This window comes from Nannobrachium achirus (genome assembly GCF_963921795.1).
Source record: "Nannobrachium achirus genome assembly, chromosome: 20".
Lineage (NCBI taxonomy): Eukaryota > Metazoa > Chordata > Actinopteri > Myctophiformes > Myctophidae > Nannobrachium > Nannobrachium achirus.
In genome coordinates, this window is record NC_137827.1 from 49,578,472 (window position 1) to 49,594,459 (window position 15,988).

The 15,988-nt window shown below is 41.9% G+C and overlaps 1 protein-coding gene across 8 annotated transcripts in view; it reads left to right on the forward strand.

Annotated features, from left to right (window-relative positions):
- Positions 1-15,988, forward strand: part of LOC308305382 (protein NLRC3-like) — a 63,363-nt gene that overhangs the window by 11,761 nt on the left and 35,614 nt on the right. For 6 of the 8 annotated variants that reach the window (XM_080750166.1, XM_080750171.1, XM_080750170.1 and 3 more), the window contains exons 5-7: positions 9,084-9,197; positions 11,505-11,618; positions 13,906-14,019. The exons of the other annotated variants lie outside the window; for them this stretch is intronic. In XM_080750166.1, the coding sequence (XP_080606292.1) occupies positions 9,084-9,197; positions 11,505-11,618; positions 13,906-14,019 (342 nt within the window). The remainder of the gene's footprint in view (positions 1-9,083; positions 9,198-11,504; positions 11,619-13,905; positions 14,020-15,988) is intronic. 8 annotated transcript variants of the gene reach the window in all.

The following is a 15,988-nucleotide window of genomic DNA, read 5'->3' on the forward strand; positions in this document are numbered from 1 at the left end:
ATAATTATTATTATTTTATATCATTATATAACATAATAATTCTTTTCTCTTATTCAGAGATCCACTGCAAATGCAGATCAGTATTTATTTCATCTTGGTTTGGAACAAATTCACTTTGTATTTCATTCATTCTAACTAATGCTGCTGACATTTCTTTTAAAATCGTACTCTGTATGAGTTACAACAAACAAACATCAACAATATTATGACATATTATTTCCAATGGGGATCAACAAAGTCAACCATTGAGGTAAAAGCATAACATATTTCATTAAGTAAAAAAAATGCAACTGCATGAAAGGTAAATATAATTTTAATCTAAAAGATTCAAATACAACAGGGTATTAATCCCACATACAACATAAACATGGTGACAACAAACATATATGAATACATCATCACTCTTGGGTGGAAACCCTGTATGTCCAAAACGTTACTTATCACTTATTTCTTATCACTATTTAAAAAAGTATCTAAAATAGTGAAAATAACTGATCTACAAGCTGACAACACGTCAGCATCTTGTGGGCCTATATATCTGCTAACATGGTGAAAATAGACGATCTACAAGCTGACAACACTTTGATGTGTTGTGGGCTTGTAGATCTGCTATTTTCACTACTTTTATGCAACACTCGTGTATGATAAAGTAGGGCATTCATTTACAATAAAATAAAAGGAATGGGACATGGTTTCTGCCCGACAGCGACAATATGTTGATGGCTCTGGTGGCATCACACTTTGCACAAGAATAATAAAACAAGTCTCAACTACATCACAAATTTAAGTAAGGGAGAGGCAAACATCTGCTCATTTATTTTTGGAGCTGTGTGAAGCACAGGCTCCCTATACGTGGCCGTGTGGGTCTGTGTGTCTGTGTGTGTGTCTGTCTGTGTGTATGTAGCCTGAACTTCCTAAACTTCGGCACGCCACTAGTCCCACAGTTTTGCCACCACACACTCGCGCCATATGTCAAATCGACCGGCTTACTCGGGAATCGTGGGCTATTACTTTTCTAAGAGAAAGGTTCTATAGTTTAATTGATATTAATTTATTAGTGAATTAATTTTCCCCATTGACTTATAATGGGAATTGCAAAAACTCACATTCAATTATTTGTCTCTCGCAAACCATAGGGGCTAGAGTTTCAAGACTTGGAGAGGAGGTTCATAATGATTTCAAGGATTAAATAAAAAATAATTGTGTCATTTGGCCGCATGGTGGCGCCATAACACCCCACTTTACGTTTTGGCCTGTAACTCTTGAACCGTAGGTCGGACAATTAAAAATATTTTTTCCCTGGATTCCTTGGGTCATGACGCATCTCCCCATATAGGCCACGCCCATTTGCGCCATGATAGATTTTCCGCCATCTTGAATTTTCTCCAAAACACACTTTTTGCTCCTTTTCCTACATATTTTCTTCAAATGTCACAAAAATCGGTACACATGATCCACACACACACACACACACACACACACACACACACACACACACACACACACAGCTCCACTTCACACGGGTGTGATTTTTTGTTGTCTGCTAGCCACTCCTCTTTTGATATGGTGTCTGTATTTTTGGGCAGTGTACAGTATTATGTCCTGTTTCCTGTGTTCTGAACTGGCCACTTTCTGCATGAATTTGCCTGCACTGTCCGCCTGTTGAATCTGGCCGTGGAGGCGCTTCGCCTTTGGTGAAGAGGTGCAGAGAGAACAGCTGAGGTCTGGGAGACAGCAAAGGAGAAATAGAGAGAAATATGTATAATCAATACAAATTCAGTGTCACACAGGTGACAGTTTATGTTTGCCTATGTGATAATACAGTATGCCCATCACACATCAGATCCCACCATGGCATTATCTTTTTTTTAGCAGCCATCATGCAGGGGCCATCTATGTCTGTACACAGACATTTGTATGTGGCACAGATTTACACACTATTATAATGTTCTTATTTTGATCATAAGATCCAATTACAGAATGTCAAGTCTCCATACAGGTTTTCGTCAGAATATGTATGACACTGATATACTGGTTCTCAAATGTTTTATTTGCACAGACCCTTAACTCTGAGTGTCTTTATGGTTTTGATTGAATAGTTACTTTGTTAGCAGTTCACAAAGGAAAAGCACAGTACAGTTCAGAATCAGATACAAGGTCTACTAATATGATTTAAACCCAAGAAAGCACAATGGCTTGTTTACATGTGCAGGTCCTTTTGTACTAAATGTATAAGAGAAACACATAGATCTATAAACCACTAATTTGTTTGTTATGCTTTGTTGATGAGCCAAATGTAGTTTTCTCCTTTTCACTTTCATTAACATACTATATGACTCCTTATCTTAATGTTTCAATGACACTGACAATACCTTAAAAAATCACATGTGTGTGTGTGTGTGTGTGTGTGTGTGTGTGTGTGTGTGTGTGTGTGTGTGTGTGTGTGTGTGTGTGTGTGTGTGTGTGTGTGTGTGTGTGTGTGTGTGTGTGTGTGTGTGTGGAGATCATGTGTACCGATTTTTGTGACATTTGAAGTAGGGCTGCAAGCGAACCTTCGGAGATTCGAACGTTCGTTCGTTACGTTGGCAATCGAAGTTCGAAATTAATGGGTTCAGGTTTTTTTCTTTTTTTTCCTTCTTTTTTTTACACGAAAAATAATTATCAGAATGTGATAGGCCTATTCAGAATATCACAGTAGTAGAGATAGCCAAATACGAAATAAGTTAGGCCTACCGGTAAACACTAACAGTTAATGGTGACCATTATAGTAGTTATAAAATGCACCAGAACAGCTTGGAGCGATCAAGGACCGTCCTCCGCTCCAATTGCGCTCCTATTTGGGGCCGCGAACCGGGTGGCGAATCAGCCTCGCTGACACACGCTTGATGACAGTAGAGTGAGAGGCAGCACTCTGAGCTGGGCAGAGACAGGCGTGTGTGCTTTGAACAGCGAACACCCAGCCATCCACGCACCCAAAGATAAAACAGCCTTTCTCCTAAGCATGAGCAAAGATGGATTTCATTGCAACCCCGGCCTAAAGGATCTATAATGCGATGTCTGGGGTTGTTACATCGAGACCAGTTTAGCCCGAACGCGACGCGCTCCGACGCAGTCACTCACCAAGTCTAATCATCATCCGTGCAACTCTGCTATACATTGAGCCTGTTCGTCAACAAACTGCACAACATTTTCTCCGATTGGGTTGGATTTTCCAAGTGTTAGCCTAGGTGTTAATGCGGCCACGCATCCACGCGTTTTCAATGGATAAAACAGCGCATTTAAAACATTTCCTACACTGTTTTAGCTGGTTAAAGGTACAGTACGTTCGATGGTTCGAACGTCCGAACGTTCGGTTTTTATTCAATTGAACGAACCATCTAAGGTTCGATGGTTCGTTCGGAAAATCCCCCCGAAGTTCGAATCCCTAAAACAGGGCTAGATTACAGCCCTAATTTGAAGAAAATATGTAGGAAAAGGAGCAAAAAGTGTGTTTTGGAGAAAATTCAAGATGGCGGAAAATCTATCATGGCGCAAATGGGCGTGGCCTATATGGGGAGATGCGTCATGACCCAAGGAATCCAGGGAAAAAATATTTTTAATTTTCCGACCTACGGTTCAAGAGTTACAGGCCAAAACGTAAAGTGGGGTGTTATGGCGCCACCATGCGGCCAAATGACACAATTATTTTTTATTTAATCCTTGAAATCATTATGAACCTCCTCTCCAAGTCTTGAAACTCTAGCCCCTATGGTTTGCGAGAGACAAATAATTGAATGTGAGTTTTTGCGATTCCCATTATAAGTCAATGGGGAAAATTAATTCACTAATAAATTAATATCAATTAAACTATAGAACCTTTCTCTTAGAAAAGTAATAGCCCACCATTCCCGAGTAAGCCGTTCGATTTGACATATGGCGCGAGTGTGTGGTGGCAAAACTGTGGGACTAGTGGCGTGCCGAAGTTTAGGAAGTTCAGGCTACATACAGACAGACAGACAGACACACAGACACACAGACAGACCCACCCACACGGCCACGTATAGGGAGCCTGTGCTTCACACAGCTCCAAAAATCACACCCGTGTGAAGTGGAGCTGTGTGTGTGTGTGTGTGTGTGTGTGTGTGTGTGTGTGTGTGTGTGTGTGTGTGTGTGTGTGTGTGTGTGTGTGTGTGTGTGTGTGTGTGTGTGTGTGTGTGTGTGTGTGTGTGTGTGTGTGTGTGTGTGGATCATGTGTACCGATTTTTGTGACATTTGAAGAAAATATGTAGGAGAAGGAGCAAAAAGTGTGTTTTGGAGAAAATTCAAGATGGCGGAAAATCTATCATGGCGCAAATGGGCGTGGCCTATATGGGGAGATGCGTCATGACCCAAGGAATCCAGGGAAAAAATATTTTTAATTTTCCGACCTACGGTTCAAGAGTTACAGGCCAAAACGTAAAGTGGGGTGTTATGGCGCCACCATGCGGCCAAATGACACAATTATTTTTTATTTAATCCTTGAAATCATTATGAACCTCCTCTCCAAGTCTTGAAACTCTAGCCCCTATGGTTTGCGAGAGACAAATAATTGAATGTGAGTTTTTGCAATTCCCATTATAAGTCAATGGGGAAAATTAATTCACTAATAAATTAATATCAATTAAACTATAGAACCTTTCTCTTAGAAAAGTAATAGCCCACGATTCCCGAGTAAGCCGGTCGATTTGACATATGGCGCGAGTGTGTGGTGGCAAAACTGTGGGACTAGTGGCGTGCCGAAGTTTAGGAAGTTCAGGCTACATACACACAGACACACACACAGACAGACAGACAGACAGACCCACACAGCCACGTATAGGGAGCCTGTGCTTCACACAGCTCCAAAAATATATATACATATAATAATAGCCTAATATTGCAATAGCAGGACAGTAACTTAGCTATGTAATCCAAAGGATCTATTAAAATGTCTTTACAAATAAAGCATTAACTAGATAGTATTGGCCAGCCATGGATCAAATGAAAGACAGTAGCAGACACCATCACCATGACTATTGCCTACTTGAAGAATGTTATTCTATGTATGGTAATGCATTTCATGCAGATGACCAGACCATTACCATAGTAATTTGTAGAAGTCACGAAACTTACCTTGAGTGTTAGGATAACAAAGCCAGTGTCCAAGTGTCCATTGCATCCAAAGGTCTCTAAGTGACAATTGTTTGTTTTTAAACGTGACAACGTCGGACGCTAACCTGACTGCGCCAGATGATAGTAGCAGTGCGTCCGCTCTGCCTACTAGCATCTGGTACTGCTCCGGCACACTCGGTGTAAGGGGCGGGCCATTTTTTGAATTGCTAAGCAGGTGATTGGATGGGGCCTTCTGTCTATCACAGTCTGGAGTGCCAACTCCAACCACTCATATTGGCTTGTCTGCATGACGTTACACCCAGAATCCGCCTCCTGGGTTTCCACGTGGTCTGCAATCAGACTCTATTGGCTCAGAGCCGCTCAGAGCCCGCCCGTAGCTGCCGCTGATTGGTCCGGCCCGGGGCTTTACGAGTGTTATCAACTCTCTACCCAGAGAACTCAGACGGTAAAGTAGGGCGCTACGCACTACTGCCACCATCTGACGGAAGTCAGGCTAGTCGGACGCTGCATTAAGAGAATGTGGCTCACTTCACTCTACAGCTGTTCATAGCCCTCCCGTGTTGTTTCTATTTGCTGCTCTGTGCTCAGATGCTGTCTAGAGCCCGCCTACTGTATCCGGTAATGTGTAAGCCCACATTAAAGCAAGTAGCGTTTCCATATCCGCTCTGGCCCCAGACCGGAACAGCAACCCGAAAAGACGGCGCGTGATTGGTTGGAATCCCGCAAGGGACGGTGTGTTTTGGTCGGGGAGGGAGGGGAGGGGAGGAGAAATGAAAAAGGAGTCCGGCGATTTTATTGGCAGACACATGGACGTGCGACGGGAGGCGTTCCGATTGGAAAGAAACCACCACGGGGGAGATCTTCCATTGGCGACAATTGAATCCGGTCTCATTTTATTTGGACGCGAGGAGCCCCGCGGTTGGCCAGTAAAGGAGGAAGCGAGGTAGGCGAGCGCTCGCCGGGTAGCGCCTCGTTGACCGGAGGTCACCGGTTCGATTCCCACTTGAGTCACTCTTTTCACCACACAATATGGTAAATTGAGAATAAAAGTTATTAAGCCTTAAGCCTAACCTATAATTATGACCAACCGTAAACTAACACTAAAGTACGATTTGTTGCTTCATAAATAATGGTTTGGACTGACATTATAAAAATAAAATTAAAATTGAGGTGTAAGTTAGATGGGATTCGAACCCGGGTCAGCAGATTAGCAGGCATACACCCAACCAATTGAGCTAAACGGCCCGTCTCGCGCCTGGAATCCACGCACTTATAGCCACATTTAAGTGAAAAAAGCGATCAAAAAAAAAAGAAAGAAAAGAGAGAATATATACGACTTAACGGGATTGTGGCGTTAAAATAAACATTTCTCACTAAAAACGTTATCATGACACACTATAATGCCGACAATATGGTAGAATATTGCATGTTCCATTGACAATAAATAATAATAATAATTATCAAATAGAATCAAGGTGTGATTAGATACAAAGAGAGCAGACAGCAGACGTCTGAGACGCCTCTCCGAGTTCCAGCCAGACCGGTGTAGCCTCCGAGCTGCGTCCGTAACTCCGAGCCGCGTCTCTCGGAGTTACAGACGCGATGTAGTCTCACAAAGCTGCGTCTGAGGAGTTACAGCCGCCGGCCGTCTGTGAGCCGATGTGTCTGTACGGAGGTACAGAGTGAGAGGTCAAGTTCATTAGGTATTGACGGTTCAAGTGGTTAAATCTGGAATCTATGAAAAAGTCTTGGGGGTCCCTGCTTCATCTCTCTCTCAGCTAAGGAGTCCTTGGCTTGAAAACGTTGAAGTAGTGGTTTAATAGTGGTTTACAGTGTGATAACGGTCTAGAAATAAAAACTAGACGACTATTACACGGCTAGTAGTCAGCTACGTTTAGCCGTGCAAGGTGGTGAAAAGAGTGAATCAAGTGGGAATCAAACCGGTGACCTCTGGTCCACAAGGCGAGGGCTCTACCGCTGCTCCACCAAGGCCTTTGCAAAAATGGGGAGTAATGCACCATTAGTATTTGACATCGCCTCCTACTGTAGAACTTTGGTGATGTTTTTTTCTGATTTTGTGTCGGAGTTACAGCCGCGACCCACGTCTTGGAAACGCGGTGTCTCTCACAGAGCCGCGATTGAAACCGCTAATCGCGTCTGGAGCCGCGGTGTGTCTCACAGAGCCGCGATGATCGCGTCTGTAAACGCGGGTAAGTCTACCAGAGCCGCGGTTTCGCTTCTAGAAGACGCAAAGCTGCGTCCAGACCGTCAGATGCACTGACGCGTCAATAGACGGGTCCGAGGTCGCGTCACATGACGCTGACGCGGCTGTCAGCGGCTGTCTCTCGTGGAATGCCTGCCCGAAATCTCAGACTCTCTTCCCAAAACGAAGTGTGTGATAGAGTCTGGTGCTTGCAGTCAGGCTAGTTCAATAGCACATATTTATGAAAAAAGAGAGGGCCAATCGGGTGGAGTTGGCTGGTTTGGCAGAAAGTGTGGAGTTGGGAGGTTTTGTTTAGTTAGGAGCTCACATTGCTCCAATAAACTGACTTCTTCATTCACATGATAATTGTGGATTCTTTTTTTTTAATTTTTTATCCAACATATTCATAGAAATGATAATGTATGTTAAACAACTCTATGAAGCCATCTATGAAATCTATGGACAAGGTTACTTTCCACATATTCTTACAATATACAGTGGGGGGTCTCTGCTACACCTAAGTCATGAGCCTTTTAGATCTGCTATTTTGGCTGAATGTTCACCTATCAGATCTCACCCCCAGTCATATTTGTATTACCTTATTATTCCGAATATAGTACGACTCTAAGACAACCCCTATTTTTCAATTATCATTTTTGGAAAATAATATGTTGAAGACAAAATATTATATATTATATATATATTATAAGTTATTTATAAAGAAAAACGTTTTTATTGTAAAATGATTATAGAAAAGCAAATACAGAGATAACATTCTGCTGTATTGTATTGCATTAACCAATTCAGACTGTGAAAATCAGCTCCTTATAATGTGTATCAGAATAGAATACAGTCCATACTGCATACTGCTGGGGAATAAAAAACACTACATTTCACATCAACCTTAGCGGCCCGTTTCGTCATTCAGATGCGACTCCATTGTAAACAGGAACCATAGGCTACTAGGCAGCTGTACCTTCAGTTGCTGTTTGGATTAAACTTCCACGCTAAAGATCTCATGTGCGCCCGTCATCCACGCCGATGTTCTCGAGAACAACGCACACGCACGCGCCCCGGCAAGTCCAATGCCAAAGCCATCCGACTTTGCCAAACGGGAGGTGAAATGAGCCGAGGTCCAAATTTCGCAGCGCAATATGTCGTGTACGGTAATTACCACAGGAGCTCGCGGGGGCTGTGTGAGGAGAGCAGGGAAAGGTCCTGAAAGATACATAACGTATCTCTCCGGCGAAAATGTCTAGACATCGAATATAATACAACCCCATATTTTGAGGATGTGTTTTATAGAATAAAATATTGTCTTATATTCGGTATAATACGGTACATCCAGTACAGTGAGACCACTACCTCCATTCACCTCGTCTGTAAGGCACTTCTCGCACTCGGTTTCTTGTTTGATGTGTATTTTTTTTTCTTCTTGTCACAGCAATGTTGAGGAACCAGAACACAATACTGTTACTCATATTTACAACCCGGAACTGCCAAATATTCTAAACTTTCCACGATTCTGCCAATAATAATAATTGAGGCACACAAGTTTCTGCCGGACCAAACAATGAATCACGTGACGTATTGGCTCATTCCATGGCACGTACAGTATGTGTATCCAGAAGAATACTTCACAGAAAAGAGTTCATGTACAGTAAGAGACGTTTGACTGAGTGGATTCCACATGGATTCTAATGATTGAATATAAATAAAGTAAATCATGTTGATCCTCTCTTTCTCTCAGCGTCCATCAGCAGAGAGCAGGGTCAGCTGTCCACAGCTGTGTCTCCATGAAGAGTGACGCGTCCATGGGTAGACCTATTCACTTCAAAGATGGACACCACTCTACTGATCCCAGGTCAGAATGTAAAACATACAGAAAACATATATTTTAGTTAAAGTCCTACTACAGGGGTCCTCAATAGGCGGACCGCGGTCCATGTCCGGACCGCGAGGCACCGCCGACCGGGGGGGGGGGGGGGGGGGGGGAGAATATCTCCACGTTTTGTTTCCACTTCTCATTGTGTTCATTCACTCCATTGCATGCGCTGAGTGTGTGTGAGAGAGAGAGAGAGAGAGAGAGAGAGACAACGACGCACTGATTGGCTGATGCCGGGCAACAGAGTATTATTATTGGTTGTCATCTCTATGACAACGATGCGCTGATAGGCTCTTACCACAGACCGCGGAAGTTTTCGGAGCAGCAATGTAACTAATTATAATTCAGTGGGGTTTCATTCACGCACAACATCATCAACGTGAATACGTTTGCAGGATTGTAATCTTCTCTCCAGAGAGTTTGTCGCGACGTGCCACGGCCGGAGAACATATAAACGCATTTGCAAGTTTTCAGGATTCCAATTAAAAATAGCTAAAAAAATAATTCAGGATTCCAATTCAAAAATAGAAAACATTGCTGATTTACAAGCTCAAAACGCATCGACCTCCACACACACAGTATGTGAATCCTCTTACAGTATACAGTATCTCTGCTGTCGGGCCGAAACCTCTTAACTCCAAAATTTTCATTTTTGGGAAGATGAGCTCAAGTGGAGTTAGGAGGTTTTGACCGAAGGGCTTTTTACTACTTTTCATTGGTTGAATATTATTTTAACCAACACAGAGACGTAAAGGGTGTTCAATAGCACATATTTATGAAAAAAGAGAGGGCCAATCATCGGGTGGAGTTGGCTGGTTTGGCAGAAAGTGTGGAGTTAGGAGGTTTTGTTTAGTTAGGACGGAGCTCACATTGCTCCAATAAACTGACTTCTTCATTCACATGATAATTGTGGATTCTTTTTTTTTAATTTTTTATCCAACATATTCATAGAAATGATAATGTATGTTAAACAACTCTATGAAGCCATCTATGAAATCTATGGACAAGGTTACTTTCCACATTTTCTTACAATATACAGTGGGGGGTCTCTGCTACATCTAAGTCATGAGCCTTTTAGATCTGCTATTTTGGCTGAATGTTCACCTATCAGATCTCACCCCAGTCATATTTGTATTACCTTATTATTCCGAATATAGTACGACTCTAAGACAACCCCTATTTTTCAATTATAATTTTTTTGAAAAAAATATGTTGAAGACAAAATATTATATATTATATATATATTATAAGTTATTTATAAAGAAAAACGTTTTTATTGTAAAATGATTATAGAAAAGCTCATACAGAGATAACATTCTGCTGTATTGTATTGCATTAACCAATTCAGACTGTGAAAATCAGCTCCTTATAATGTGTATCAGAATAGAATACAGTCCATACTGCATACTGCTGGGGAATAAAAAACACTACATTTCACATCAACCTTAGCGGCCTGTTTCGTCATTCAGATGCGACTCCATTGTAAACAGGAACCATAGGCTACTAGGCAGCTGTACCTTCAGTTGCTGTTTGGATTAAACTTCCACGCTAAAGATCTCATGTGCGCCCGTCATCCACGCCGATGTTCTCGAGAACAACGCACACGCCCCGGCAAGTCCAATGCCAAAGCCATCCGACTTTGCCAAACGGGAGGTGAAATGAGCCGAGGTCCAAATTTCGCAGCGCAATATGTCGTGTACGGTAATTACCGCAGGAGCTCGCGGGGGCTGTGTGAGGAGAGCAGGGAAAGGTCCTGAAAGATACACAACGTATCTCTCCGGCGAAAATGTCTAGACATCGAATATAATACAACCCCATATTTTGAGGATGTGTTTTATAGAATAAAATATTGTCTTATATTCGGTATAATACGGTACATCCAGTACAGTGAGACCACTACCTCCATTCACCTCGTCTGTAAGGCACTTCTCGCACTCGGTTTCTTGTTTGATGTGTATTTTTTTTTTCTTCTTGTCACAGCAATGTTGAGGAACCAGAACACAATACTGTTACTCATATTTACAACCCGGAACTGCCAAATATTCTAAACTTTCCACGATTCTGCCAATAATAATAATTGAGGCACACAAGTTTCTGCCGGACCAAACAATGAATCACGTGACGTATTGGCTCATTCCATGGCACGTACAGTATGTGTATCCAGAAGAATACTTCACAGAAGAGAGTTCATGTACAGTAAGAGACGTTTGACTGAGTGGATTCCACATGGATTCTAATGATTGAATATAAATAAAGTAAATCATGTTGATCCTCTCTTTCTCTCAGCGTCCATCAGCAGAGAGCAGGGTCAGCTGTCCACAGCTGTGTCTCCTTGAAGAGTGACGCGTCCATGGGTAGACCTATTCACTTCAAAGATGGACAGCACTCTACTGATCCCAGGTCAGAATGTAAAACATACAGAAAACATATATTTTAGTTAAAGTCCTACTACAGGGGTCCTCAATAGGCGGACCGCGGTCCATGTCCGGACCGCGAGGCACCGCCGACCGGGGGGGGGGAGAATATCTCCACGTTTTGTTTCCACTTCTCGTTGTGTTCATTCACTCCATTGCATGCGCTGAGTGTGTGTGAGAGAGAGAGAGAGAGAGACAACGACGCACTGATTGGCTGATGCCGGGCAACAGAGTATTATTATGGGTTGTCATCTCTATGACAACGATGCGCTGATAGGCTCTTACCACAGACCGCGGAAGTTTTCGGAGCAGCAATGTAACTAATTATAATTCAGTGGGGTTTCATTCACGCACAACATCATCAACGTGAATACGTTTGCAGGATTGTAATCTTCTCTCCAGAGAGTTTGTCGCGACGTGCCACGGCCGGAGAACATATAAACGCATTTGCAAGTTTTCAGGATTCCAATTAAAAATAGCTAAAAAAATAATTCAGGATTCCAATTCAAAAATAGAAAACATTGCTGATTTACAAGCTCAAAACGCATCGACCTCCACACACACAGTATGTGAATCCTCTTACAGTATACAGTATCTCTGCTGTCGGGCCGAAACCTCTTAACTCCAAAATTTTCATTTTTGGGAAGATGAGCTCAAGTGGAGTTAGGAGGTTTTGACCGAAGGGCTTTTTACTACTTTTCATTGGTTGAATATTATTTTAACCAACACAGAGACGTAAAGGGTGTTCAATAGCACATATTTATGAAAAAAGAGAGGGCCAATCATCGGGTGGAGTTGGCTGGTTTGGCAGAAAGTGTGGAGTTAGGAGGTTTTGTTTAGTTAGGACGGAGCTCACATTGCTCCAATAAACTGACTTCTTCATTCACATGATAATTGTGGATTCTTTTTTTTTAATTTTTTATCCAACATATTCATAGAAATGATAATGTATGTTAAACAACTCTATGAAGCCATCTATGAAATCTATGGACAAGGTTACTTTCCACATTTTCTTACAATATACAGTGGGGGGTCTCTGCTACATCTAAGTCATGAGCCTTTTAGATCTGCTATTTTGGCTGAATGTTCACCTATCAGATCTCACCCCAGTCATATTTGTATTACCTTATTATTCCGAATATAGTACGACTCTAAGACAACCCCTATTTTTCAATTATAATTTTTTTGAAAAAAATATGTTGAAGACAAAATATTATATATTATATATATATTATAAGTTATTTATAAAGAAAAACGTTTTTATTGTAAAATGATTATAGAAAAGCTCATACAGAGATAACATTCTGCTGTATTGTATTGCATTAACGAATTCAGACTGTGAAAATCAGCTCCTTATAATGTGTATCAGAATAGAATACAGTCCATACTGCATACTGCTGGGGAATAAAAAACACTACATTTCACATCAACCTTAGCGGCCTGTTTCGTCATTCAGATGCGACTCCATTGTAAACAGGAACCATAGGCTACTAGGCAGCTGTACCTTCAGTTGCTGTTTGGATTAAACTTCCACGCTAAAGATCTCATGTGCGCCCGTCATCCACGCCGATGTTCTCGAGAACAACGCACACGCCCCGGCAAGTCCAATGCCAAAGCCATCCGACTTTGCCAAACGGGAGGTGAAATGAGCCGAGGTCCAAATTTCGCAGCGCAATATGTCGTGTACGGTAATTACCGCAGGAGCTCGCGGGGGCTGTGTGAGGAGAGCAGGGAAAGGTCCTGAAAGATACACAACGTATCTCTCCGGCGAAAATGTCTAGACATCGAATATAATACAACCCCATATTTTGAGGATGTGTTTTATAGAATAAAATATTGTCTTATATTCGGTATAATACGGTACATCCAGTACAGTGAGACCACTACCTCCATTCACCTCGTCTGTAAGGCACTTCTCGCACTCGGTTTCTTGTTTGATGTGTATTTTTTTTTTCTTCTTGTCACAGCAATGTTGAGGAACCAGAACACAATACTGTTACTCATATTTACAACCCGGAACTGCCAAATATTCTAAACTTTCCACGATTCTGCCAATAATAATAATTGAGGCACACAAGTTTCTGCCGGACCAAACAATGAATCACGTGACGTATTGGCTCATTCCATGGCACGTACAGTATGTGTATCCAGAAGAATACTTCACAGAAGAGAGTTCATGTACAGTAAGAGACGTTTGACTGAGTGGATTCCACATGGATTCTAATGATTGAATATAAATAAAGTAAATCATGTTGATCCTCTCTTTCTCTCAGCGTCCATCAGCAGAGAGCAGGGTCAGCTGTCCACAGCTGTGTCTCCTTGAAGAGTGACGCGTCCATGGGTAGACCTATTCACTTCAAAGATGGACACCACTCTACTGATCCCAGGTCAGAATGTAAAACATACAGAAAACATATATTTTAGTTAAAGTCCTACTACAGGGGTCCTCAATAGGCGGACCGCGGTCCATGTCCGGACCGCGAGGCACCGCCGACCGGGGGGGGGGAGAATATCTCCACGTTTTGTTTCCACTTCTCGTTGTGTTCATTCACTCCATTGCATGCGCTGAGTGTGTGTGAGAGAGAGAGAGAGAGAGAGAGACAACGACGCACTGATTGGCTGATGCCGGGCAACAGAGTATTATTATGGGTTGTCATCTCTATGACAACGATGCGCTGATAGGCTCTTACCACAGACCGCGGAAGTTTTCGGAGCAGCAATGTAACTAATTATAATTCAGTGGGGTTTCATTCACGCACAACATCATCAACGTGAATACGTTTGCAGGATTGTAATCTTCTCTCCAGAGAGTTTGTCGCGACGTGCCACGGCCGGAGAACATATAAACGCATTTGTAAGTTTTCAGGATTCCAATTAAAAATAGCTAAAAAAATAATTCAGGATTCCAATTCAAAAATAGAAAACATTGCTGATTTACAAGCTCAAAACGCATCGACCTCCACACACACAGTATGTGAATCCTCTTACAGTATACAGTATCTCTGCTGTCGGGCCGAAACCTCTTAACTCCAAATTTTTCATTTTTGGGAAGATGAGCTCAAGTGGAGTTAGGAGGTTTTGACCGAAGGGCTTTTTACTACTTTTCATTGGTTGAATATTATTTTAACCAACACACAGACGTAAAGGGTGTTCAATAGCACATATTTATGAAAAAAGAGAGGGCCAATCGGGTGGAGTTGGCTGGTTTGGCAGAAAGTGTGGAGTTAGGAGGTTTTGTTTAGTTAGGAGCTCACATTGCTCCAATAAACTGACTTCTTCATTCACATGATAATTGTGGATTCTTTTTTTTTATTTTTTTATCCAACATATTCATAGAAATGATAATGTATGTTAAACAACTCTATGAAGCCATCTATGAAATCTATGGACAAGGTTACTTTCCACATATTCTTACAATATACAGTGGGGGGTCTCTGCTACATCTAAGTCATGAGCCTTTTAGATCTGCTATTTTGGCTGAATGTTCACCTATCAGATCTCACCCCCAGTCATATTTTTATTACCTTATTATTCCGAATATAGTACGACTCTAAGACAACCCCTATTTTTCAATTATAATTTTTGGAAAATAATATGTTGAAGACAACATATTATATATTATATATATATATTATAAGTTATTTACAAAAGAAAAACATTTTTATTGTAAAATGATTATAGAAAAGCTCATACAGAGATAACATTCTGCTGTATTGTATTGCATTAACCAATTCAGACTGTGAAAATCAGCTCCTTATAATGTGTATCAGAATAGAATACAGTCCATACTGCATACTGCTGGGGAATAAAAAACACTACATTTCACATCAACCTTAGCGGCCCGTTTCGTCATTCAGATGCGACTCCATTGTAAACAGGAACCATAGGCTACTAGGCAGCTGTACCTTCAGTTGCTGTTTGGATTAAACTTCCACGCTAAAGATCTCATGTGCGCCCGTCATCCACGCCGATGTTCTCGAGAACAACGCACACGCACGCGCCCCGGCAAGTCCAATGCCAAAGCCATCCGACTTTGCCAAACGGGAGGTGAAATGAGCCGAGGTCCAAATTTCGCAGCGCAATATGTCGTGTACGGTAATTACCACAGGAGCTCGCGGGGGCTGTGTGAGGAGAGCAGGGAAAGGTCCTGAAAGATACATAACGTATCTCTCCGGCGAAAATGTCTAGACATCGAATATAATACAACCCCATATTTTGAGGATGTGTTTTATAGAATAAAATATTGTCTTATATTCGGTATAATACGGTACATCCAGTACAGTGAGACCACTACCTCCATTCACCTCGTCTGTAAGGCACTTCTCGCACTCGGTTTCTTGTTTGATGTGTATTTTT